We start from the raw sequence: 27769 nt of genomic DNA on the forward strand, positions 1-27769 counted from the left end.
TACTTCTGGGTGGGGTGGGGGGAGTAGAACTAAATGTCATCAAACTGGCAGGGGCTGCTCAACCAATGAGAGAGGCTCGTTTCCCACCCCTGTCCAGGCTCCTCCCTGTTAGTACATTGTGAATGGAGAGCAACTAATTTTCCCTGTGTGTGCAGATTTCCCTGAAGAAACCAAAATCCCCAGTTCTCGAGTGCAGCATCTGAAGGCTCCTGAGAGCACCCCCCAACCCCAGTTTTGCTGCATCCCAGCAATCTGCTGAGGAGTTATTGCTCCCACCCCATTTTCCCCTTTGTATGCAGTTTTGCCTATTGCTTCCAACACCCCTTCCTCCTTTTCTCTTTCTCCCTGCTCTCAATAAGAAGCTCCTGTAAACCCAGAACACCAAAGAAGTACAACATCGCAGTAGCGATTTAAGAGAGGAATGGAGAACAGAAAGAGTGCTTTAGGGTGAGTTAGCGTTTAACCCTTTCACTGCAGGGGAGCAAGATTTATTTCTTACTTCTGAGTAAACATGCACAGAAGCGGGGTGGGGGAGATATATTAAAGATTAAAAGCAGGCTACCTAAGGTGAATGAGTGTCCCCTCTACTGCGGTAATGTGAGGGGTTGCTGCTACGCTCCTGGGGATTTTCTCAATGGGAAAAACTACTTTGGGGGAAGAAGGAATGGGGCATCCCACCCCCTTGACCACATCACTATGAGGTCACAGAGGCATGCCCAGGATTTAATGCGGGGGAACATGGCACACTGTGGTAAAACTGCCAGGGAGCCGCTTTCAGTAAAAAAAAAGTCAGAGTAAAAGGAATTTCAGAAAATGTGGCTTTTCAAGAGGGAAGCAGCTGGTTGGCAGTGGATTGGTGATGACGTCATCTGTTGTGAAGGACCTCAGACTGCTCTAATTTTGCACTATATCGCCCGTGAAGACAGCCCCCTGAAGGTGGCCCAGTGTCTTACAGATCACATGGTCATTCACAAATGCAGTGAAGCCAATGTGCTTCATGGATTTTAAATAATCCAGTTTGTAGTAAGAGCAGCTTCCTATCAGCTCAGCACCCTCAAGAGTGGTGCACATCAGTACTGAGCAATACATGAAGGGTGCTGAACCTCTTTCAGCCGGAGGTCCAAATTCTGTTTGGGAGAAGCTCTTGGTGGCCACATTCCAGTGGTGGGCGGGGCCAAAGGCAAAAGGGGTGGGGCAAGAAATACCATCATATTTTAGCTTAAAGCTCTTACTGCCACGAACCAAAATACAGGAGGGGCCTTTCAACCTTTTAGCATGGGGAAAAACTGCACAAAACCCAGGAAACCACCAAACAATTGGTCGTTGGGGGAAAGGGGGTGGGGCCAGTGGAAAGGTGCATGGCCATCTGGGGAATTCTGTAGGGCTGGATTAGGACCCCAGGCAAGTCAGAGTTGGCATCCGGAACCTGAGGTTCCCCACCCCTGCACTACGGCTTGCAGCAATGCTGGGAGTGTCAAGAAGTTTCATCAATATGAGCAGGATACCGCAGTATTTTGGCACCTCATAATCAATCTCATTCATAGTTTTTCTGGCTTATTGAATCTACTCAGAGTGGGATAACAGAGCCAGCACAAGGTGAATGCAGGTTAAGCTGAGGAGGTTGGCAGGAAAATACAGGAAGACTAGCAAGTAAATGGTTCAAAAATGCCCCTGTGCTGAAATCAGAACAAGCAGCAAATGAGGAGATGGCTGAAGAAAAGCATTGTTAGTGATAGCACAACCCATCATATTGGACATGCTTGTCTGGTGAGCCAGCAAGTGCTCATATGCCTCTCGTTGAACACAGTGCTGCACCATCCTGCAGCTTAGGAAGATGTGCCAATGGAGACTCTTCGTGAACAGAAAGACCCTAGCTCTGGTCATCCATGCTCTGGTAACCTCCAGATTAAACTACAGATGGTGCGTTTTGCATGGGGCTTTTTTGAAAACTTTTTGAAACTTCAGTTCATTCAAAACGCAGCCACTGGGCTATTAAGTCAGATTGGCCCTAAGGGTCATATCTTGCCAGTTGTTAAACAATTTCCCTGGCCGCTGGTCCATTTCCAGGCACAATTCAAAGTGCTGGCACTTAGCATTAAATCCCTAAATGTCTTGAGATCCAGGTACCTAGAGCTTTTCTATACGAGGCATTTATTGTGTGCTTGTCATTCCCTACACATGGTTGTTTGTGGGTTCTTTAGAGAAGGCTGTGATCCTCCAGCAATGACACAAGTGGAAAAAGTGTTTTCTTTCACTATCATGAATAATATTGCATTTTCTCTACTCTAAAAAAACTTGCCGAAAGCGCTCTTTAGACACAGAAGTGAAAATGGAGGGTCATGACGTCATCTAAGGAACCTGTAAACAATGGTGAGTTGGGAATGATGAGCACGCTCACAGAATAAGGGTGAACAGTGGCAGTGATGTTTCATGAGAATTCTCTGGTTTTTATCAGCAAAGTGTCTCCCTTTGCCCCTGCTCCCAGAGTAAAACCTGTCTTGGGAACTGCTTGCAGGGCAAGGGGAGACAGGGTTCATACTACCGTCAGTGTGGTTTCTCAGTGTGAAAACTGCTTTAAACTTGGCTGTACAGAGACTTGTCACAGTGGCTGCTGATGGCACCAATACCTTAGGGCGCAATCCTACAAATGTTTAGACAGAAACAAGTCCTACAAGACATTTTTCCATCTAACCATGCATAGGTTTGTGCCCTTAATTCTGCTTCTATATCACGTGAAAAGCATTTTGATACAGTTTTGCCTCTGACAGTGATCAGGAGGTGAACAAGGGTGCACACATTTTAAATGAACCTGACACTACTAGTGATTCATCTGGGAATAGTCTATCAGCAACATCTCTGCAAATCTGAAATGTTAAGCAGCAGGGCATCTGGGTTTGGATCACAGCAAATGCTCCTGATGATTGCACTGATAAGTTTGTTAGGCATTGGTTACGATATCCTCTGACCTTTACGTGAGGGAACTCTGAAGACACGCATATCTTTGACTATATCTTTACATGAAGAAAATTATTAGTGCCAGGAAATGGATTCAATAGGGCATCTAAAATTCCCCATCAGAAAATGCTGCACACTATCACCTTCTGTGGGTAAATGTACAGTGCGCCATTTTGGGGGTTCTCAGTGGCAGTGCGCCTGAACCCTCCAGGAGGACCCACAGATATGAGTCATGCACAAGAAAGGGCACCAAACGTCATCTCCTGTGTCTCGAAACTTAATATCAGTGAACCCTGCAACATCAGGGGTAGACACTGACATTATGGGATGGAAGTACTTTGCAAACAAGCTGTGGAAAAGACTGCACAAACTCAGTACAGATTGATAGTGTCTATGAAGAGGGTGAAATATTAAGTGTAATATAATTTAGCTGAGAAGTGGTACCGTCAGAGCTTTATGCAGAGGATGGATATGAAGTGTCATATCACTGTGCTTTAATAATAGGTCTCCATGTGCCCGTGTTAGGAAGGTTTTGGTTGTAGAACCCAGCAGGAGGTTTCTCCCAGGCCAATGGTCCCGTGAGGCTACAGTGTGCATTGTCCCCTCCCCACCCCACACTTAATGCCTGAACTAGTCTCTAGTCCCAGCAAGTTACTCTGAAGTGGTTGCAAACACAATGGCAAGAAAGAAACCAGGTTCCCCGCCCTGCTGTCCTCCCTAGCACCTTATGCTTCTGGTGCCACCTGGTGGCCAAAATGTCTCCTCATCTAGAACCTCTGGCAGCGGGTCCGGGTTAATCCGTTCCACATTGTGTGGCTTCATTTTCTTCAGCACTGAAGACATAACCTGTTCGGGCCTGACGCATTTTTGAATGATATTGTCCTGATGCCTGAGGAAGTATCCCTCTGTGTCTTGCTTCAATTCAAAGAGAACCATAATGCAGTGGCTAGTCAACCCCATCAAAACAGCCATCCGGCCATTCCAAAGCAAGGCGGGCAACCCTTTTCCTGTGCATGTTGTATAAGATCCCACATTGGTCGGAGACTGGGAGTGAAGCTTGTGTGCGTGCGTGCACAGGCTTCAAGGCACTTAACAGTTAGGAAAGGAAGGAAAGGTTCCTCCTGTGCAAGCACCAGATCATTACTGACCCCTAGAGGGACGCCTGCTTGCGCTGGCGTTTTCATGGCAGACTGTAGTGGGGTTGTTTGCCATGACCTTCCCCAGTCGTGGCTACCTTTCCCCCAGCAAGCTGGGTACTCATTTTACCGACCTCGGAAGGATGGAAGGCTGAGTCGACCTGAGCCGGCTACCCAAGACCCGGCTTCCGCCGGGATCGAACTCAGGTCGTGGGGAGAGTTTCGGTTGCAATACTGCCGCCTCCCACTCTGCGCCACACGAGGCTCATTACTTAACAGTTAACAGGCATCCAATTAAAGGTCATTAACTGTGAATATAATAGGCTTATTAATTGGCAGTGTTTATTCTGAAGGAGAAATAAGATTAGCTTGGCCAATCAGTGCCTTGATTAGGAGATTCTTTTGCTTTTTAGTTAATGACCATTTTCTTTGAAGTCTCTCATTTCTGCAGTCAGGGGTCAGGCAGGGATGAGAATTAGATAAATGCAGGACTCCTTTCCTGTAATACAGGGTTTTATCCCATGTTAATCCCACTGAGAGTGAACCCATCAAAATGAATGTTAGACTGACATTGGATACAACCTATAAAGTCCACCTAGGGGAAAGGCCAAAATGAAACATGGCTGACATCACTGTTAACGCAGGGGTGGGCAACTTGTGGCCCTCCAGATGTTGCTGGACTGCAACTCTCATGGGCCCTAGCCAGCATAGCCAACGGTGAGCCATGAGGCACGATCTGGAGGGCCACAGGTTGCCCTCTCTGCTGTACTGATTTGAGAAGAATCCAAGCAGGCAGAAGGTGTCAAGCTTGGGCTAAAGAAGGAACTTGAAAGACGACATGCCAGAGCTGCAGAACCAAGGAAGCACCTCACAGATCAGACCAGTGACGGTCCCTGTCCTTCCTAAGGACGAAGATTCACAGGATGGTGAATTCTGTCCTCTTCACCAGGTTCTTTGCAACTGTGCCCATGTTGAGCCTGCAATTCCCCCTGATGGATGGAGATCGGGATGGGTTTAGTACTTATTACAGTTTGCCCTACCCTTCCTCTGAGGAGCTCAGTACTTGGTTCTCCCCCACTTATTTTATCCTCACAACGACCCTGTGAAGTAGCTGAGGCTGAGAGAGAATGACTGGCCCAAGGTCGCCCAGTGAGCTTCATGGCTGGGATCTGAACCAATACCTGCCTGGTCCTAGTCCAAACCTCTAGCCCAGAGGTGAGCAACTTGTGGCCCTCCAGATATTTTGGATTACAACTCCCATAATCCCTGACCATTGGCCATGCTGGTTGGGGTTTATTGGAGTTGTAGTCTAAAACATCTGGAGGGTTCCAGGTTGTCCACTCCTGCTCTAAGCACTACACCACACTAGCTCTCCTTTACCGTGTGGTCTGCAGGAATAAAATGGACTGAACAAACCTTTTGATCCCTGAAAAAGGTACTGCATGCACACACAGATGTACTGTTGTTCTGAATGGTTGCATCTGCACAGCTACCAACTTGCAGTCCCGAAGTGCATCAGATCTGCTTTGCCTGCATGCAGCTGACCCAGAACCTGTCCACGCTGCAAACTTGCGTAGTATGGTTTGCATGTTACAAAGCTGTATAGCTGCAGACATTTTCTGGCCTCTTCCCGAAATGTATGCTAAGAGGGTAAGCAGGAAAAAAATAAAGCCAGAAGCGGCCATCCAAGGCCTCTGCCTTTCTGAGAATAGGGGCAGGAACTGCTTTCCTGCTCTTTCACGGCTGCTTTGGCCAGAGGATACCAGAAGCTCCGTGGATGGGGCTCCTTGCCAGACTGAGCTGTGATGCTGCTTGTTTCCTAATCAGAGCTGAGCAAGCAAAGTGCTGATTGAGTCTAATGGTCCCTTTAATCAGCGAGCTGGGCGCTGACACTAGATTACAGTGTTTAGAATTTACAGCTAATCGTTCGCATGGAAAAGGGGGGAAAAGGGAAAAAGAAAAACAACATCCAACTAGACCAGTCAAAAACTTTCACATTAACAGGCCGGATTAGTGATTATTTCTGCACAGGGAGCCAAATGGAAGGGAGGTGGTGGCGTACTGGCCAGGACCCCGTTCCATTCCCTGCCTGCAGCTGCGGTTGTTAATCCTAAACATGAGATTTACCCAGCTCCTGTGTCTGATGTCAAAAAGGTCCCTTTAAAACGGGGATGAACAACCTGTGGCCCTCCTGGCCATTGGCCGTGCTGGCTGGGGCTGATGGGATCTGGAGTCCAACAACATATGGGGAGGCTGCAGGTTGCCCACCCCTAGTTTAAAGCAGCCAGGGGTCCTCTGCAGAGAGAACACAAAGTCTCCTAAGGCTGCTTACGGACAAGATGTTTAGGGTCTGTTCACATGACCCTTGAGCACTCAGTGGTTGCAGGAGAAGCACTTTGGACGCCTGTCTCTGTTGCCTCCCAGTCTGTGGTGAGCTGGTGGTTAGCTCCATCGTGTGCAGGTTCTAGCTTTTGGCATACCGCTGCAGATGTTGCTTTTCGAACGCTTGTCACATTGTGCCAAAAGCTGAATCCGGCATGCAGCCGCAAGTGCACATAGCTATCTTGCTACAGGGTGGGAACCAGCATGGGCAAGCGTTCCTGCAGACACTGGCCCTCAGATGGTTGTGCGAATAGTCCCCCTACCCCACCTCCAGCCCTTGTGGCAAAACCGAGATGGTGACATGAACGTGATGAACAGTTAATATCCTTGATAGCTAAATGCAACCTCCAAGTTTGGAGGCAGTGTACCTTAGAGTACCAGATTCTAGGGATAAACAAGTGCCTTGCATGTGAACATCCCAGAACTATCTGGCTGCTGGAAACAGAATGCTGGATTTGATGGACTTTTGGCCTGATCCAATAAGGCAGGGACTGCCTTGTTTGTTATCGATATGATGTAAGCCACTTTGGGAGCCTTTGGGGCTTAAGAGCAGGGTAAAAATGCTTAATGTAAATAAATAAACCATTTTAGAGGAACAGTCGGAAAACAGACCAGGCTGTGGCCTAGGAGGTCAGAAGTCAGTGCACAAACATGTGATAAGAACGGTGCGATGGGGTGCGGGGGGGAGGGAGAACCCCACCTGTAGGCAGAGCAAAGACTACCATGGTCTGTGAAAAGTTGAAATCTCCTTGCCATGTTTTTGCAGTGCTCCCCTTTCCAACCTAGACCACTGCATTTTAATTTGCATTTTGTGTGTTTTCCATTCACCTTCCCCTTACCGTTAATGACTGTTCTCCGGGTGATCTCCCAGAGGACGAGGCCATACGCCCAGATGTCAGTCCGCTTGAAGGATTCAAAGCAGTCCATACGAATCTGTTCATCTAAAACTTCCGGGGCCATGTAGCGCTTGGTGCCCACCCGTGGGTTGTTCCCAATGTCCAAGTAGTCACTGCTCTGGGAATGCATGACTGCCAGACCTGAAAGGGAACACCCATGCCCATGGTTAGAGGAATGCTCATCTGGGACAGTGACCATGAGTTCAGTGCTTTCCTGATGACAGTCAGTTTCCAAATCCTGCCAAGCATTTTGTCACATGCCCATCATGTCTCTATGCCTCAGTTTCTCTGTGACATGGGAACACCGGCACCATCCTGCATCAGAGAGCTAAATATGGGAAGGGGTGGGATAACTTGAGAGACAGAGATGCATATTGGGAATGTTGAAGGTTTAGGAGGATGGCATGGCTTTCATGGTATTCAAGATATGACCTTAAGGTGTTCGAGATATGAAGCTTGAGGCAGCGGGCATGGCTTGGTGCATGAGTTGGGTGAAGAAGAGTGCTTGTGCCTCTGAGTGGCAGATTGGATGTGTATCCAATGTACATGGTCCACAGGTACCACACCCTCACCCCATGCTTGGCTGTCTACAGTGCTGACGGACAAACGGGTCAGGGTGCTCCAGACAGCTCTTAGCACTAGCGGCCAGAATGCACTCTGCAGCTGTTCCATCTTTTTCTCCTTAATGGATTTTCTTCATTAAGGGAAAAGATGGAAGAAGCAGTAAGAAAACACGAAAGGGTCATCAGTAGGGATGCTGGAGAAATTCGAGATGGACTCTTAAAATGAGTATAAAATGAACTCAGATTTATAAGAATCCAACCTGCAGAATCCGCTGCAGAGCGGCCCCCGCAGGCCGTGCAGAGTCCGTGCACTTTCGGATGTTTACCGTTCCCTAAATGTATGCTTATTTACTCGTAGGAAAATATGCAAGTTTCTGCTGAAGACAAGTTGAATGGAATAAGGGGTAATACGCTAAATACGATGTACGAAGGTGAATTATGTAAATTGTTACGGAGCCTCTTACAGAATTATTTGCCTACCTTTCTGCATGGCGAAAAAAATTTCGCATCCGTCTGTGAGCAGACAACAGAACAAAAGGCTCCTGACAATCCACGAAACACAGACAGAGTGGACTGAACACAGTCCGTACATCCCTAGGCATGAGTAGAAGCTGATGATGTCTGGACACCCCCACCTTACATTTCTGTGAACAAGGTGTATATGGGGGGGGGGGGTCGGATGGCGGTGCCATAAAATTTTTGTGTCGAAGCACCGTAAGACTCACACATTTGGTGGCGGCATCAGGGTCCCTGTTTGTCCAGGAGATTGTCCTCTCCTATTTGACACAAAACTAGCTAGAGAAAAAAGAGTGATACTAAAACATTCTTGCATTTCTAAGCAGATGGGTTTGGCTTGCAGTCTGAGCATCCAACTGATTTCCATATTTGAGTCTGGGGTCCCCACACCCACCCTCGGCGGACTGGCTAGTGACCCTGGTGTTATTTTGCCTTGGCCTGTAGCATGTGGCAGGCCTGGCCTGCTTGTAGGAGTCATCTGAAGCTATTGTCTCATAAACACTCCCAGCAGAGCATTTGCTCTCTCCTTGATGTAGGGGTCAAATTAGACATGGTGCCATTCACACCACCAGAAATTCTGTGGCTGAAAAAAAGAAAGAAGTACATGGCAGGTGTGTGGGGGCCTAACCTGGACCAGGTTTGCAGTGGGCAGCAAAGAGCTGAAGCCCCCCATCCCCCCTGCTCGGTCCTGATCTGGATGGGGTGGGTGGGGCATGGCTGCTATTTACATTTTTAAAAAAATTATTCACAGCATTGTGTGAACGTTGTTGCATCTAGTTAAGCCCAAGCTCTATAGTGTACGTATGCCCTTTACGGCATAGCAGAGTGGAGGTGGCAGATCTGTTCGGCTAATGCCTTGGGAGGTCCAAGGGCCAGAGCAGGGAACTCCCTCATTCTTGCAGCAGAGATGGGCACCAGCACCCTGGCCTTGCCAGAAGGGTTGGCTCAGCATCTGACCCCTGCTCACCTAGATCAGCAATGCAGCACTGCTTGTTGTTCTTGACCAGGATGTTCCTGCTTTTCAGGTCTCGGTGAGCAATGGCCGGCTTGCCCTGGGTGCCAAAGATCTCCACGTGCAGGTGAAGGAGGCCGCAGATGATGGAGGTGGCCAAGCGCAGGCAGGTCTCCACATCCAGCGCAGTGCACTGCAGGTAGTCGTAGAGGGAGCCATGCTCATGGTAGTGGGTGATTAGCCACAGCTGTGTGCTTGAGTTCCTTGATGTCATGTCAGAGGCAATGAATCCTGTGTGTGGCGAAGGAAAGCAGAGCTCAGGAGCAGGCCACGCATAGGGGTGTAATAAGAGGGGTGTTTCAGAAAGAGATGCAAAATGTGGTCCATATGCTGAAAACAGCTAAAAATCTGCTTGTATAAATAAATACACACCCTTGCCACTTTTTTGTTTGATATAAAGAGATGGAACCATGGTCTATATCAGGGGTGCAAAACCTCTTTCAGCCCAAGGACCAAATTCCATTTTGGAGAGGCTCTTGGAGGCTGCATTCCAGTGGTGGGTGGGGCCAAAGTCAAAAAGGGACAGGGCCAAAATACGAGCATATTTCAGCTTCAAGCTCTTACTGCCAGTCACTAAGCCTTTGGAGAGGCTTTTCGACCTTTTCGAATTTGGGGGGAGGGGGACTGCACAAAAGCCAAGAAACCACCAAACTATTGATGGTTGAGGGAAACGGGTGGGGCCAGGAGAATGGTGTGTGGCTTTCAGGGGAACCCCAGAGGGCTGGATTTGGCCCCTGGCCTTGACGTTCTGCACCCCTGGTCTATATCCAGACTAACACCCTGACTGGAACTGGTTGTGCAGGTCTCAGGCAGAGGTCTTTCCGATGGTCCTCCTTACACATACAAAGCACATATCTCAGCGGAGGCTTGTGGCTCCGATTTTGGTGGGGCTGTGATTCCATTCTGGGTTTTAGTCAGAAGCAGCCAGAAGTCTAAAGGAGCTATCCAAAGTCCTGAATCCATGGGGGGGGTCAGGGGTCAGCACCTTGGATAGCTCCTTTAGACTTCTGGCTGCTTCTGGCTGAATCACAGCCCCACCAAAACTGGAGCCACCAGCCTCCACTGATGTATCCCATGAAGGTAGAAGCTCTCCCTCGCGTGGCTGACCTCCCTCCTTGCATTTCTGCCTTTCCCATTTTAAATGGTCATAACAAGAAGGTGAACAGGATCTGCTGGGAAGGGCGCCTCTAGTACAGTTCTTGGCTCTTCTTGCTTTCGGTTCAGTGTACAGAACAGTGTACAGAAAGGCTCCCACCCCCACCTCCTGCCCCACATAGTAAATCCTTAAGCCCCTGGGCTCTGATCCCCACTTGACAGAGAAATGCTTCAGCCCTGTGGCTCTAGGGGGGAGTAAACCCTCCCTCCGGTGCTGCTATCCCCAGAGTCACAGAGACACAGTTTTCTGGTCCAGACAAAATGGAGGTACTTTTAGTGTGTGGCTTGCCTGCCTGCCTGGCAGAGCTGTGCTCAACGTGCTGTGGAGATCAACTGCGCAACGTGGGGGTGCTCTTGGATCTATCATTGTCACCTGAGGCGCAGGGAGCACCTTTTGTCAGCTGAGGCAGATATACCAGCTGCGACCCTATCTGAACAAAGATGGCCTGGTGGCAGTCATTCATGCTGTGGGAACCTCCCATTGGGATGACTGCAATCCGCTGTATGTGAGGCTACCTTTGAAGACAGCTGTGAAACTTCAGTTCAAAGGAGAGCTGCTAGGCAACTAGCTGGGACTAGCCGATATGACCATGTGATGCCAGTGCTTCATCAGCTGCGCTGGCTTCCAGTCCGTTTCCGAGTCCAATTCAAAGTGTTGGTGTTGACCTTTAAAGCCCTAAACGGCTTGGGAGCGGAGTCTCTAAAGGAATCTCCTCCTGGATGTACCTTCTCGGATCCTTAGGTCATCTCCTCAGGCCCTCCTCTGGGAGGCCCACTGAAGCAAGCTAGGCGAGTGGCCACAAGAGAGCGGGCTTCTCAGGGCTGGAGCCCTGTTTATGGAATGTCCTCCCCAAAGAGGCTGGCCTGGCACCTACATTTTTATCTTTTCAGCGCCAAGCAAACACCAGTTTCATTTTTAGATTTTTATGGCTGTTCTTATAGGGCTTAATATTTATCTATTTCTGTGCAGTTTGTCATTTTGTGTTGTATTTTATTATTTTACTAGTTTGTAATCTGCCTACAGAGCGCTTATTATACATACATACATACATACAAACTTATATACATACATGCAAATCTCCTCTGGCTTTCTTTTGATTGACTTGCGCAGCTCTCTCAAATTTTTGGCTTTCGGATACCAAACACAGGCATGCAGTAGATGGCTGTGGGTGTAAGAGCCAGCCAGGGAACCTACCCCAGGGTATAAGAATACACCCTGGGTATTAGAATGCCAGGACATAAGGATATACTCTCCTTACATCAGCCAGAGAGAGAGAGCAGCTATAGGGAGCTCACTTCACTCCTCCCTGCCAGGAGAAAAACAGTTTCAGCCGGCAGTTCCCTGGGACTGCAGACACTGGCCTCATTCATCGGCCAGAGAACCAAGGGCCTCTGGGAGGCTGCACCCCCTGCCTCCCAGGATAAACATCTCAGCATTGGGGATACCTAGCTCCATCCACCGGCCAGAGAAGGAACAGCGGCAGGGAACTTGTTTCGTCCTTCCCTGCCAGACGAGAACACCTATAAGAACTTTAAAACTAAGAAGTAGTGCCCGAGTTTTGCCTTTTTCCTCCTCCCTCCCAATCCCTTTTGCTTTTGTGCCATGTCTTTTAGATTGTAAGCCTGAGGGCTGGGACTGTCTCATTATTAATCTTTGTAAGCCAGTTTGGGAGCCTTTTGGGGCTGAAGAGTGGGGTAAAAACACTGCAAATGCATGCATGCTTACATACATAATTACCAGGGTATTAGAATATGTAGCAACACTTTGCCTATCCTGGGCCACTTGGGACTATCAGGGCACCAAAGCATCTGTTTTGTTATTTCTGGAAGGACGGCATCATTTCTGCTCACCCAAGATGTTGTCATGCCTCAGCAGCACCGTGTTGTAGATCTCCGTCTCACGGAACCATGACTGCTCATCCCGGGAAGAGAAGATCTTGACAGCCACATTCTCCCCGTGCCATGTACCACGCCACACCTCCCCGTAGCGTCCTTTGCCTGTTGGGGTGACAACTTTCACACTGGGTTCTGCTGACCTACATGAACGTTCTCTTCCCTGGGCTGGTGCACGGTTCACAAACATGCACTTGGGTATATCAGCGCACATCCTTCCTTGCTATGCCAAAGGTGCTGGCTACTAAGAAGAAGAGTTCGTATCTGCCAGAGAGTATGCAGGAGTTGTCACCCTGGACAGGGCTGGTGTCAAGGGTAGGCATGGCTGGGCACCTGCCAGGGGCCCACATCCCAGCAGCAGCCCACTGACAAGAGCCCCCTGGAGTAGCTCCTCCTCTCCACCATTGCAACCTGCTTGTTCACCTGCCTCTCGCTCTGGCCCGGACAATGGTGGTGGTGAGGAGGGGGAGCAGCAGATGCCATGGCCAGCTTGCTCCCTGGCTCCAGGACTGTCAAGCAAGGAAGTGGCAGCAGTGAGGAGAGAGAGGAGGCGGAGCAAAAGCAGCTGGTGGCAATGCAGTGAGAAGGTAGTAGAGTCACTAAGGGAAGAGGGCCTCTTGCCCAAGGGCCCTCCAATACCTAGAGCTGGCGCTGATCCTGGATCAGCCCCCCTATGAATCTGACCAGAAATAACCAAAAGCAAAGACTCTGCAGTGGAAGGCAAATGTGAGGCACCGGGACGTCATGAATGCCTCCACAACTGACATGCTTTATGGTGATATGCAAAACTGGTGCTTGTGGCAAACAGTTCAGACACTCCCACTTCCCATGAGTCTGGATTTCCCACAGGATGGAGAGAATAACAGGCCTCTGCAAGGTGTGATCACACCAATTACCTTAATTACCTATAGGCTTGAAGCAAGAGATTTTATAGCCTGATCTGATACCTGGGGAGCCAATGACTGCATAACTGAGGATGAAGACGGACAGGTCGTTTATTGCATCCAGTATACATCTACATTTTCCTCTCCCAGGATGAGTCCTGAAAACTGGCTATGCGGTTTTCCAGTTTGGTCACTTTGAACATGATAAAAACTGTGGAGGGTGCTGATGAGCTAGCGGCTGTGATGTCACCAACAAACATCTGGCCCGCAATTCCCAGAACACTGTAGCAAATGTTTCAAAATGTTTGCAGGTTATTTAAACAAACAAACAAACAAACAAAACCCTGAACGTGTGAATGAACATATAAGCTTTTCTTTAAAAAATAATTTAAAAGTAGCTATCTGAAACATAAGGTGAGGGACAATATTGAGTTGTGGACATGTTTGTTATGCAGACTGCAAAGCTGGGTACACAATCTGTATGAAGAAACTGCTGCGAGTATTCTTTAAATATTAAATCTGTTTCGCCTTTAAAGATTTATTTGGCCTATAATGATACCAGTTCTTTTGGTTTAACTAAATTCTTGCTCACTTTCTTGTAGCAAATGTGCTCACTTCCTTGAGGCAAAGAGTTCCACATGCTACCAATGAAGCATAGCAAAAAAAAGACTTTCTGTAATAATCTTTGTTGGGTGCAACCCTATGCATATTTACACAGAAAAAAGTCCTACAAATCCCAGCGTCCCAGCATCCCAGCATGCTGGGAGTTGTAGGATTTTTTCTGTCTGAACATGCTTAGAATTGTGCTTGTCGATGGGAACTATTTAGAGCTTTTCTACACAAGGTTGTTAATCGCTTTATCTACTTTCAGTTTCATCACAGAATTGAGATCTGAGCCCTTCTGCTACATAAACTCTAGGTGGGGCTGTGTCAGGATTGATTCTGAGCGCAGGGAGATAGTTAGCAGCTCAGATTCAGACGAGGAGCAGCCAGAACTGAGGGAGGTTTTTTCACAGGCCAGTTCAGCTATGGGTAGGCGTGCTTCTCAGGTTACCAGCTCCCAGATGGCCAGGCATGAATCCTCCCCTCCCCTCTGTGAGAAACAGCAAGCAGGAGGAGGAGGAGTTTGAGGTCTGTGACCTAAGGGATGCCAGGCGGAGACGCAGAGCTAAGAGGGAAACATCAGGGGCAGAGCTTAGACGTTCGAACTGGTTAGCAATGCATGATAGGCTATGCAGGGAAGCAGCAGGCGAGGGGCGGAACCTCCCTCTCTAAGTTAGCCTAGTCCGACAGCTGCCTTTTCAAACTTGGGGCAATTCTCGTTTATGCCCATTTGAATCCCCTGGAGGCATTCCTTTGTAGCCAGAGAGTATTCGAGTATTTGCATCTGTAATGAACCTGAGAATAATGAATTAAAGGTGTGAGACTGAAGCCTCCCTTTTTGTGTGTTGTGAGCAAGGGAACCCTGACAGCCTGTGCTATACAGGAATATCGCAATTACACAAGTAGGAAAATACCTTTTCTTTCACTTTCAGAAATAATACGCCATTTCCCTCACTCTAAAAAAAAACCGGGAAAGTGCTCTTAAAAAAACAAGTGAAACTGGAGGATCACCATGTTGTCTAAAGAACTCATAAACAACCATAAGCAGGAAATGCTGAGCGCATGATACACGTCTCACGTAAAAAAAGCTCATACTCTCAGCATCTATAAAAACTTAATTGATGTTGTTTGTCATCTTTCAGTCTTCTACAGCATTCCTTTATCCATAGCAGGGCTGGGCAACTGCAGGAGGTCTGGGGGCAAGCGGGCATTTTTGCCCCCCAGACCCCCTCCCTTGTGGGATGCACTGCCCCATGGGCTCCGAAAAAAGAAATAAATATTTGTTTCAAAATTAAAATTGTATCTGTAGCGCTATGGAGTGCCCAAAGGGTCAAAGTATCTTGTTTGCTACAGATGCCATTTTTTTCATTATTTTTTCCTCCATTTAGGGGGAAGCAGCAGAGGTCTGCCTACAGCCCAAGGGGACATCTTGCCCACACCCTCTTTATTAAGTACATCCTCCTAAATCTATCATCTCTCTAATTACCCCGGTCTTCGCAGTTATTCATCATCAGCCACCCCTCTTAGCAGGGTTTGCATGATTACTATGGGTGAGTGTGCATTGTATTTGGAACACCAACACTGCTTCTTTCCATTGTGTGAAAGCAAAAGCTTTCGGGAAGAGGGAGGAGGTGGGAGGAGAAGCCGTGGGAAGGGTACAGGTTAAGCTCCTCCTATATGCCAACTCTTCACTGCAATCCTACCCCTCAATAAGTATTACTAGGTAATCACAGAGTTGGGAACCCTGTGTTTGCCTTATGATGTGTAGTTCTGCCCAAAGACTTGTGCGCTTAATTATCTTGAATAGTAATTCTCTTCTAGAAATGTTAGGTACTCCTATCTGCAATGAGCAGAGGGTTGGACTCGATGGCCTCGTAGGCCCCTTCCAACTCTACTATTCTATGATTCTATGATCTATCAGACTAAGTTTCTACTGGTTGCTAGAGTTGGGAGACAGATCTACTCTACAGTCTTTTCTACATGAGGCTGTTTATCTGCTGCACCTACTTTCAGTTTCGTGTAGTGCTCAGACCTCAACTCTGCAACGAGGAGCGTTTCCTTTCCTGCTTTTCTAATACATAACCTCGAGGTGGCACTGTGGTATAGCAGAATAGCGCAAATACACAAGTGGAAACAGTTATTTCTTTCAACATCAGAAATAATACCCCATTTTCCCTGCACTAAAAAAAATCACTAAAAGTGCTGCTTAAACACAGAAGCAAAACAGGAGGAACACAACATTGTTTAAAGACACTGCAAACAACCGTGAGCAGGAAATGATGAGCGCAGGCTAAATGCCTCATGTAGAAATGCTCTAGGTTCAAACATGGTCACTATCCTTTTGTGTGCTTGAATGAGAAAGGATAAGTAATTGTAATTGCAGATTGTGGACCATTCAGTGGCAGAAATTCATTTATCTCTCTCTTAAAATCTGCAGGTAAGAAATCTTTTCTCAGTGGAGAGAGCTAGAGAAGGCTCCTGTATCAGGGTGAGAGCAGATCAGTCAGGGTGCAGATTTGATCTCCATTTTGTGATGGCTTACGCCCATAATAGAGAACAGGAGCGGGAAACCTCATGACCATGGGCCAAATCCAGCCTCCTGGTATCCCAATCTCACCCTATGTGGTTCCGCAGATGGCCATGCCTCCTTCCCTGGCCCCACCCCCGGACCGCTTATTATTTGGTAATTTCCCTTCTTTTGCACAGTTCTTCCCCCCATTCTAAAAGGTAGAAATACCTCTCCTAAAGCTTAGTTACAGGCAGGAAGAGCGTTAAGCTAAAATAGGCTGGCATTTTTGATACATTCTGTGGTTTTGGCCCTAGCACCTTTGGCTTTGGCCCCACCCACCCCTGGAAAGTGGCCCCCAAGAACTTTGCCAAACTTAAATTCAGCTCTTGGGCTAAAAGAGGTTTCCCACCCTAGACAGAGAAGATATCTGCAGTGAGGTGTCTCAGAGTTTGAGCTGAGTGATATGATAAGCAGGCTTGAGTCATACGTCAAGCAGGCTTATGTATCTGTTGATGCACTGGACCATGTCAGACTGCAGGAGGGGAATCAGATGCTTGAATCCTCCCATATATGCAAATATTTCCTGCACGTAAGAGCAGCCTGAGTGGTCCAGACACAGATATGTCACATGAGTCTTCCAATCATGCAGCTCAGCTCCATGTATGCTCCTGCAATTCCAGGCAATGCTGAGCTACAGGATGGCTTAACAGCCTGAAGCTGGATCAGAGAGCTGGCTTTCATGTTCCTGTTTCCCACACGCTAGACACTTCTCTATTGGCAACAATTTATGCACAGGTTTGTTTGCTCTTTGCTTACCGACACATTCAAGCAGGGTGATCTGCCGAGCCACAGTTCTTTGGACAAGGAAGGGCAGCCCAGAGCCACTCCCGGTGGTGCAGTCATCATCCAGCAAGTCCTGAATAGTACAGTTTGAAACATGAGATGAAGATTTGAGGAATGAGACACACTTTGAAAAATGCCAAAATCTAACATCAGTCCACCAAGCCATATTAATGCACCCTGTCATGGTGGGAAGCCTTTTGATGTAGCCTACTTATCTGCCATCCCATCCCATCCCATCAAACACCACCCTCAAATGCTGATACCAAAGCTGGCTTTGAAAGGAAATGTAGTTGGATCTCAAGGGGAGACAGACAAAAGCCCTGGCGTACCAGAAGCAAATGACTTTGCCCTGCTGTCAGAGGGTGGAATCAGTGCTGGCTCCAGGCTTTTGGGGGTCCTTGGGTAAGACATCTTCAATGGACCCCCTTCCTCAGTGACTCTGCCTTCTCGGCCCATGGTTACCAATAGCTATTGCTCCTCTTCTTTCATCACTGCTACAACTTCCTTGCTTGTCAGGCAGACAGCCAGGGAGCAAACAGGCTGTGGCATCTGCTGCTCCTCCTTCCACCAGTATTGTCTGGGCCAGAGCGAGAGGAGGGTGAACAAGCAGGTTGCAAGGGTGAAGAGGAGGCAAATAGACTGGGCAGCATTCAAATAAGACAGAGCAAAGCAAAGGCAGCCAACACAAGAGCAGACATGTCTGAGGCCCAACCAGGGAGCTCAAACCAAAGCTGTTGACCAGCTAGTCAGCAGCCTCTTCCTGCTTACTTTTATATGGGCTGCTGGGAACCTGGAGCCAAAGAAAGGAGAGAGGCTCAAGCGGCTTCTTGTATTCAAGGCAGGGTGTGGGGCTGAGGTGCTATTTCTCGGCAGCTACTTACTTCTAAAGTACTGTCACCAACTATGGATGACTTCAGCATGAAATCCATGTCCCCCAGTTCACAGGACCCAAACTGCATTTGTCTCCGCCGGCTCTGGACCACCTTCCGAACCAAGAGCGCCACCAATATAGCAAGGAGCAAAAGGGCAAACAGCGGAACCAGGATCATCAGGAGAAGATTCTTAAGAGAGAGGCCCTCCTCTTTAGGCGGATTTTCATCTGATTAGAAGAAAATGAATTGAACCCATTTATTTTTTGCTTCCATTCTGATGGTGGTGAGCCCTATAGTCCTGGGGTGGGCAGAAAGTAGATCCCCAGATATTTCAGACTTCAACTCCCAGCATTCCTGACCACTGGCCATGATGGCAGAGGCTTCTGGGAGCTGAACTCCAAAACATCTGAAGATCTACCTTCTGCCCACCCCTGCTATAGGCCAACCATGGGTTAGATCCAACTTCCTCGTTGTGCCTGCAGAACAGACACTGCTAGTGGAACAGGACTTCTGCATCCTCTCCTATTCTTTGCAGCCCCCTGTGCGCCCACCAAATCTGAGGAAACGCTCTGGAGATTTGGAGGGCATACAGTGAGCTGCAGATGGAGGAAAGCACATGGATGTCCTGTTCCTCTAGCGGTATCCATTCAGTGGACACAACGAGGATGTTGGATCCAGCTCTACATGTTGTTCTGTTCACTTCAAATAATTGGCAATGATGATTTTGTTTTTATATCATTGTTGTCTTGTATTTTTAAATTAAAATACTTGATTTAAAAAAAAATAGTACAAGTTTTGTAAATGGATAGGGTAAAATCCAATGTAAATCTTACTTAGAGTAGACCTATTGGAGTGAATGGGACCTAAGTTAGTCATAACTAACTTTCCTATTTATTCCAAAGGGTCTGCTCTAAGTAGGACTTACGCTGGATTTTACCCATAGTCCCCTTTACCCCAAGGCTCAGGAAGTTTATAATATCCCTCTCTCTCATTTCCCTCCACAGCAAATTGGTGAAACGTGGCATTATTATGGGCCACAGGCATTTTTAGGGTGAGAAAAAACTTAGTAATTAAAGAGCCATCACAGCAGGCTCTTAATCGACATTGTGAGCCCAGCTTCCATACTGCTGAAACCAATGCGTTTTGGCTGGCCTTAAGAAAATATCTGAGACACCATTCATGCTCCTTCAGAGGTTGGTTGAGATGTAGGTTAAGGGAGCCCATCTTCCTCTCAAGATGGAGCCAGAAAGGGGGGATGTGGTGCTCCGAGAACCCCCTCCCCCACCATACAAAGGTGGGCGCTTCAGCAAGTGGGGTGCGCTCCACTTAGCTAAGGGGCTATCATCCTCACCAGGGACAAAAATCTAAGTAAAGAGGCCCCAGTATGCAAACTAAAGCCAACACTAAGCTACCTGAACTGTCAAGGATGCCTTATGGCGGGGGTGGGTAAGTTGTGGCCCCCCAGATGCTGTTTATTTATTTGGTTTGTACCCTGTCTTTCTAGCAAGAAAATGTCACTCAAGGCAGATTAGATCAATGTGCTGAACTGTAACTCCTGTCAGCCTTCCCAGTGCAGCCAATGGTGAGGGCTGATGGGAGTTGCAGTCCACCAACATCTGGAGGGCCACAATTTATCCACCCATGTCTTATGGGGACAAGCTTTGCTTCCTGCATGAGGGTGACAATAATTACCAGCACTGTGGTTCTTTTGCAGTAGTGTGGAAATGAAATACTGTAAGGGGTTTGTGGAAAAATAATGCTGTAGGCTACGTAAGGGATGCATTTTAATTTGTCACAGTAAATAGTATTTGGTACAGCTATTACTGGACTTTTCTCTTTTTTATAATTAGTCAAATGGTTGAATTCTATTCTATTCTGTTCTGTTCTCTAATAGTGCTCTGGTATTGAGTTATGATGGCTATATAACCAAAACCAGAGGGAAGTATCAGCATGCTTGTAAGAACCCCAAAGTTTGCAAATGTAGAAAAAAATGTTTGGGGGTGGGGGGGAACACTCAAGATGGCAAAAAATCCCCCCAGACAACCCAGTGAGGAGTGAGCATGCTCAGTGGCCATAGAATGCCAAATGTCTGTTGAGAGGGGGAAAAGAAAAACAGGGGCGGGGGTGGAGTGGAATGGAATGGAGTATCCTGGGAGCAGGCATGGCTGGTTGGAACACTGAACAGCAGCACTTCATACTGCAACATTTTATTGTCGCTCCCACCTATTCTATTCTATTCTATTCTATTCTATTCTATTCTATTCTATTCTTATTGATTTCATTTCTATACCACCCAATATCTGAAGCTCACTGGGTGGTTGACAAAAAAAAAATTAAAAACACAAGGTAAAGCATAAAACAATACAGAACATGAAAGCTTAAAATCACAATATAATAGTACAACCAGAATAAAACCTAGCAGCAATGCAGAGATTTAAAACAACAATTTTAAATCACCAGAGCTAAAAGACTAGGAAGCTAAAATGCTAAAATACTGGGAAAATTAAAAAATATTTTATTTTCCTGTGCCGAAAGGAGTACAGTGAATCTCTCTAGGGAACTCATTCCACAGCCAGGGTGTCACGGCAGAAAAGTCCCTCTTCCTAGTAGCCACTTGCCTCACTTCCTTTGGCAGGGGCTCCCAGAGAAAGACCCCTGAAAATGAACTTAAGGTCCGGGCAGGCACATATCGTAGGAGGTGATACTTCAGTTAACCTGGCCCCAAGCCATTTAGGGCTTTGAATGTTAATACTAGCTCTTTGATTTGGGCTCAGAAATGGACTGGCAGCCGTCTATTCCATTCCATTCCATTCCGTTCCGTTCCGTTCCGTTCCGTTCCGTTCCATACCATTCCATTCCATTCCATTCCATTCCATTCCATTCCATTCCATTCTGTTCAATATATATAAGACTTGATATTTGTTAGCTCCCCCTTCATGGATCACTGCCTTGTGGCAAAGGGGCTTGCGTAACTCAGTGAAGCCATCAGCTATGCTGTGCAGGGCCACCCAAGACGGACAGGTCATGGAGGAGAGTTCTGACAAAATGTGGTCCACTGGAGAAGGAAATGGCAACCCACTCCAGTATTCTTGCCAAGAAAACCCCATGGAACGTATCACAAGGCTAAAAGATATGACGCCGGAAGATGAGCCCCTCAGGTCGGAAGGTGTCCAATATACTACTGGGGAAGAGCAGAGGGAATTTCCAAGTAGCGCCAGAAAGAGTGAAGCGGCTGGGCCAAAGCCGAAAGGACACTCAGCTGTGGATGTGTCTGGTGGTGAAAAGAAAGTCCGATGCTGTAAAGAACAATATTGTTTAGGAACCTGGAATGTAAGATCAATGAATCAAGGTAAGCTGGAGGTGGTCAAACATAAGATGGCAAGATTGAACATCGACATCTTGGGAATCAGTGAACTAAAATGGACAAGCATCGGCAAATTTAATTCAGGTGACCATCATATCTACTACTGTGGGCAAGAATCCCTTAGAAGAAATGAAGTAGCACTCATAGTCAACAAAAGGGTGGGAAAAGCAGTACTGGAGTACAATCTTAAAAACGATAGAATGATCTCAGTACGAATCCAAGGCAAACCATTCAACATCACAGTAATTCAAGTCTATGCCCCAACCACTGATGCCGAAGAAGCTGAGGTTGATCGGTTCTATGAAGACCTACAACACCTTCTAGAACTAACACCAACAAAAGATGTCCTCTTCATCATAGGGGATTGGAATGCTAAAGTAGGAAGTCAAGAAATCACCGGGAGAACAGGCAAGCATGGCCTTGGTGTACAAAATGAAGCAGGACAAAGGCTAATAGAGTTTTGCCAAGAGAACACGCTGATCATAGCAAACACTGTTTTCCAACAGCACAAGAGGCGACTCTACACATGGACATCACCAGATGGTCAATATCGAAATCAGATTGATTATGTCCTTTGCAGCCAAAGATGGAGAAGCTCTATACAGTCAGTAAAAACAAGTCCTGGAGCTGACTGTGGCTCAGATCATGAGCTTCTTGTTGCAAAATTTCGGCTTAAATTGAAGAACGTAGGGAAAACCACTAAACAATTCAGGTATGACCTAAATCATATCCCTTATGAATATACCATGGAGGTGAGGAACAGATTTAAGGGATTAGACCTGATAGACAGAGTGCCTGAGGAACTATGAACGGAGGTCCGTAACATTGTTCAGGAGGTAGCAACGAAATCCATCCCAAAGAAAAAGACATGCAAGAAAGCCAAGTGGCTGTCTGATGAGGCTTTACAAGTAGCTGAGGAAAGAAGGGAAGTGAAAAGCAAGGGAGAAAGGGGAAGATATATCCAACTGAATGCAGTGTTCCAGAGAATAGCAAGGAGAGACAAGAAGGCCTTCTTAAATGAACAATGCAAAGAAATCGAGGAAAACAACAGAATGGGAAAGACTAGAGATCTCTTCAAGAAAATTGGAGATCTCAAGGGAACGTTTTGTGCAAAGACAGGCATGATAAAGGACAAAGAAGGCAGGGACCTCACAGAAGCAGATGAGATTAAGAAGAGGTGGAAAGAATACACAGAAGAACTATACAGGAAAGATCTGAATGTCCCTGATAGCCATGATAGTGCGGTCACTGAACTTGAGCCGGACATCCTCGACAGTGAAGTCAAGTGGGCCTTAGGAAGCATTACTAACAACAAAGCTAGCTGAGATGACTGTCTTCCAGCTGAGCTATTTAAAATCCTAAAAGATGATGCTGTTAAAGTGCTGCACTCAATATGCCAACAAATTTGGAACACTCAACAGTGGCCACAAGACTGGAAAGGGTCAGTTTACATTCCAATTCCAAAGAAGGGCAATGCCAAAGAGTGTTCAAACTACCGTACAATTGCGCTCATTTCACATGCCAGCAAGGTTATGCTCAAAATCCTACAAGCTAGGCTTCAGCAGCATGCGAACCGGGAACTACCGGAAGTACAAGCTGGGTTTCGAAGATGCAGAGGAACTAGAGATCAAATCGCCAACTTTCACTGGATCATGGAGAAAGCAAGAGAATTCCAGAAAAACATCTATTTCTGCTTCATTGACTACGCTAAAGCCTTGTGGATCACAACAAACTGGCAAATTCTGAAAGAGATGGGGGTACCAGACCACCTTACCTGTCTCCTGGGAAACCTGTACGAGGGTCAAGAAGCAACAGTAAGAACCAGACATGGAACAACCGATTGGTTCAAAATTGGGAAAGGAGTACGACAAGGCTGCATATTGTCGCCCTGCTTATTTAACTTATATGCAGAGTACATCATGAGAAACGCCAGGTTGGATGAATCACAGGTCACAATTAAGATTGCCGGGAGAATTATCAACAACCTCAGATACGCAGATGATACCACCCTTATGGCAGAAAGTGAAGAGGATCTAAAGATCCTCTTGTTGAGGGTGAAAGAGGAGAGTGCAAAAGCTGGTTTGAAACTCAACATTAAAAAAACGAAGATCATGGCATTTGGCCCCATCACTTCCTAGCATATAGAAAGGGAAGAAATGAAAGCAGTGACAGATTTTATTTTCTTGGGCTCCAAGATCACCGCAGACGGTGACTGTAGCCATGAAATTAAAAGATGCTTGCTCCTGGGGAGGAAAGCTATGGCAAACCTAGACAGCATAGTAAGAAGCAGAGACATCACCTTGCCGACAAAGGTCCATCTAATCAAAGCTATGGTTTTCCCAGTAGTAACGTATGGCTGTGAGAACTGGACTATAAGGAAGGCTGAGTGCTGAAGAATTGATGCTTTCGAACTGTGGTGCTGGAGAAGACTCTTACGAGTCCTCTGGACTGCAAGAAGGTCAAATCAGTCAATCCTAAAGGAAATCAACCCTGAGTGCTCATTGGAAGGACAGATACTGAAGCTGAAGCTCAAATATTTTGGCCACCTAATGCGAAGAGAAAACTCTCTGGAAAAGACCCTGATGCTGGGAAAGACTGAAGGCAAAAGGAGAAGGGGACGGCAGAGGATGAGATGGCTAGATAACATCACTGATGCAATAAATATGGACTTGAGCACGCTCCAGGAGAGAGCACAGGACAGGAAGGCCTGGCGTGCTATGGTCCATGGGGTCACGAAGAGTCGGACACGACTGAATGACTGAACAACAACAACAATTTGTTAGCTCTGCTGGTTGATTTTGATGATTCCCTGAGCAACTCAGTAATCCCCAAAATATAAGCCGGGATCTACTTGTGTCTTGTAAGAGCCTTGAAGAGGATAGTTTCTTTCGCTGGCCAAAAAAGATACTCTTATTTCTAAGGTAGGTGTAAACCCAACAGGTGGTTCCCAAACAAAGACAAGTTGCCATTAGTAGATCCCATGAGCAAAAAGTGCAGGGATATCACTGTGGTATCTCCTTTTGTCCAACTCAGAGCATGCAAAACCAAAAGGCAATCAGTTTTTTGCTTAAGGGTCAGGACACGTGGGAGAAAACATCGCATCATCTCTTTCCTCTTCTTGGGCATAATCCTCACAAAGAGAAGACACAAATGTACGTTACAAAGCGTCCACAAATTCTGCTGTTTTAGAAAGAAAGGGCCTGTATCTGGAAGGTAACCAGGGTATTTTGGTCTTGGAAAAGAGCAGAGAAGCAGATTGAACTAGGAAATTGAGGCCTTGCATGTCCCAAGTGAAGCTGCAGACTTTTTGCAAACAACTTTCTCTCCAGCCATTGTGCTCTGATTGCCTTAGGGCACAACCCTATGGCTGCTAGACAGCATCTAGACAGCGCTGTAGGATTTTTCCCATAGGATTTTTCTGTTTCTGGGAACAGAAGTCAGAGCCAGAGCTCAGTTCCCAGAAACCTCACTCCCCATTCTCTCCTGTACCGCCTCATAGGCAGTGTGGTTCATCCCTGGCTCTGCGCTTGTAAGAGCGGTACGGAGCGGACAAAAAGGGGGAAATGGGTTGTCTAGTCACAAACGCAAGGCAACCGGAGGGCAGAGGAGAGGGTCCCCTCTGTGTTCCGCCTGCCCTGTATTGCATGGTTGGCCATCTCCGAGTTAGGAGGCAGCTGGCTCTCCCCACTGGATTGGGCCCTTGCTTTCTTGGTGTTAACGCTTGAACATTTCAGATCTTGCTTCAGGACAACAACCACAAAAGCCCTCACCATTAGATATTTGATGCTGTTTTCTAACATTTTTAAAGCCAAATGGAAAGAAAAATTAAGAATTTAACACCTTTTAAAACTGTGAGACCCTAAAAACCCAATACTGTATAAGTGGACATGTCTGTATTTTGTGGTTTTAATTTTTGTGAACTTTCCAGAGAGGTTCAGCTATTGGGTGGTACAGAAATGTAATAAATAAAAAAATCAATAAATTACACGACTCTTTTGTCCCCCCTGGTTAACACAACCACCAAAATCCCCTCTGGCTATCTTGCTCACCTGGGTTTGTGATAGCCAGGGATAGCTATGCAAAAATACTACCCATCAAATTCCTCCAAAACTCTCTCAGAACTGTGCTCTTTGAGGTGCCTCACTTCTATCACACACACACACACACACACCCCTTGCTAGAAAGTAAAACTCTTCTCTTTGAACACACACACACACACATGCAGACACAATTTTCTATGCATCCCAGTGCACCTAGCCTCTCTACTGACTTTAAATGCTTGTTATCTTTAACCCTCTCAGTGTTAATATAGGATTCTAATTTCCCTAATATATCTATGGTTCTAATTCCCCTGATGTGTGATTTTGGGCTTCTCCACACCAGGCTTTTTATCCTGCAACTTACCAGGGCTTCTGCTTCCGGATCCTTTGCGGGATTAAGATCTGCTCCTTACATGGGCTGACGTGAGCTTTTTTTCCCGGGACTTCCTTTGTCTGCATGTTCTACATGTTTCATTATACAGCCACTAGATGGCACTGTGTTATAGTGAAACTGTGAAATTTCACACAGCCATTAAAGTGGAATGACATTTATCACTACATTATCCCCGATATTTTTAAAACCGGGATAAAGGTCAGAAAGCATAGGAGATGCCCTGGAGTTTGCCAACGTCATGTAAAAGACCCACAAACTTCTATGAGCGACCAATCACAAGTGTGCAATAAAAGCCTCATGTAGAAATGCTCTTTAACTCATTCTAAATTCTTATTTAATAAAAAAAAGAATTGCTTTCAAGGACCTTGTTGTGGTCTTTGACTCTCTCAGGTTGCGGGGGATCAGGTTTTCCTAAGTGCCCAGAGTTCAGCCCCAAAAGATCCCTCATGTATATGTTTGGTTTACATATATGTAATATGTATATCCATATCAATTAAAGTATACTACTTAACACATACCTTTCAAATAGATGAGGAGATTCAAATTACACATGCTGGACTGGCAGCATATCATCCCATAGTTTCTTGTAATGGACCCCTTGCATAACTCATATGTAGTGACAGTCAGGCATCCTTTCCTGTGGAAAATTTCCCCATCCTGCCGATGTTTGCTTACAAAACACCACGTCCCTGAACAAGTGGTGGTGTTTGGACACTGTATCTTATCACAATCGCAGATCACCTTACCTGTGGGAATACAAAGGAAGACACCATGTTTCCCTGAGGTTTTACCCTTGTTCCCCAGCCTCCTAACCTGATGTAACCAATGCCTCAGCCATACAATAGTCAATATTTGGGGTTAATTTTTTTCAGGAGCAGATACAAAGGAAGTGTCATATATTTATTTAGTACATTTATATCCTACCTTTTTTCCTCTAGTGAAGAACCCAAGGCGGTTTTTACATTGCCCTCCTCCTCTCCATTTTATCCTCACAACAACCCTGTGCGGTAGGTTAGACTAAGTCAGTGACTGGCCCAAAGTCATTCAGTGAGCTTCATGGCTGAGTGGGGACTAGAACCCAGATCTCCTGAGTCCCAGTCCAACAGCAACCATTGCATGACCCTGGCTCTCCTATGTAGTGGGCCCAGACACCTGATAAACCACCCTCAATGAAGCACAGCAAGTCTTTGGTGTCCCCAAGGTGGGAGACCATCTGGGCACCTGATATATGCTACCTTGAGCTCCCCAGAAGAAAGATAGGAGGCAAGACAAACATGAGCACAAAAGGCAGTTTGTGGTGGAGCTGGACTTAGAATTGCTCTCTATGCCTCACACACAATGCTTTGTTAACGCAAACCCAAGTGACATGAAGCTATGGAGCAGGGGTGGGGAACCGTTTTCAGCCCATGGGCCAAATTCCAATCTAGGAAAGGTCTTGGGGTGGGGTGGCTGTATTCCATCTGTAAGTGGGGGAGCCAAAGGCAGAGCGGGCAGATTTAGTAGTGATTTTAAGCCCACCTATATGTAAGAAGATGGAATCACTCAGCAGTACTTTCAAATTGCCTCCCAACTACCCAGCATCTGCATGTCTACTCAGAAGTAAGCATGCGCATCATGTTTTGTGAACTGAACCAACCAACCAACCAAACAAACAAACTCACAAGTTAGCGGGGCAAGGCTCTACCTGTCTACTCAGAAGGAAGCAGGACTGAATCACTCAGCAGCTTCCTCCCCAGGCCTGGCCCACTCTCC

The 27769-nt window shown here is 46.7% G+C and overlaps 1 protein-coding gene across 2 annotated transcripts in view; it reads right to left on the minus strand.

The window, feature by feature from the left end:
- ACVRL1 (activin A receptor like type 1) overlaps positions 1 to 27769 on the minus strand; it is a 64311-nt gene that overhangs the window by 14797 nt on the left and 21745 nt on the right. For both annotated transcript variants that reach the window (XR_014787397.1, XM_084832317.1), the window contains exons 3-8: positions 26536 to 26763; positions 18229 to 18446; positions 17321 to 17420; positions 12467 to 12613; positions 9416 to 9691; positions 7313 to 7510 (exon numbers count right to left, since the gene is read on the minus strand). Coding sequence is in view for 1 of the 2 variants with exons in the window: in XM_084832317.1 (XP_084688443.1) it covers positions 7313 to 7510; positions 9416 to 9691; positions 12467 to 12613; positions 17321 to 17420; positions 18229 to 18446; positions 26536 to 26763 (1167 nt within the window). In the remaining variant the exon portion in view is untranslated. The remainder of the gene's footprint in view (positions 1 to 7312; positions 7511 to 9415; positions 9692 to 12466; positions 12614 to 17320; positions 17421 to 18228; positions 18447 to 26535; positions 26764 to 27769) is intronic.

Source organism: Heloderma suspectum, chromosome 2 (assembly GCF_057233095.1).
Source record: "Heloderma suspectum isolate Gila_16-S chromosome 2, 16-S_ref, whole genome shotgun sequence".
NCBI classification, from domain to species: Eukaryota; Metazoa; Chordata; class Lepidosauria; order Squamata; family Helodermatidae; genus Heloderma; species Heloderma suspectum.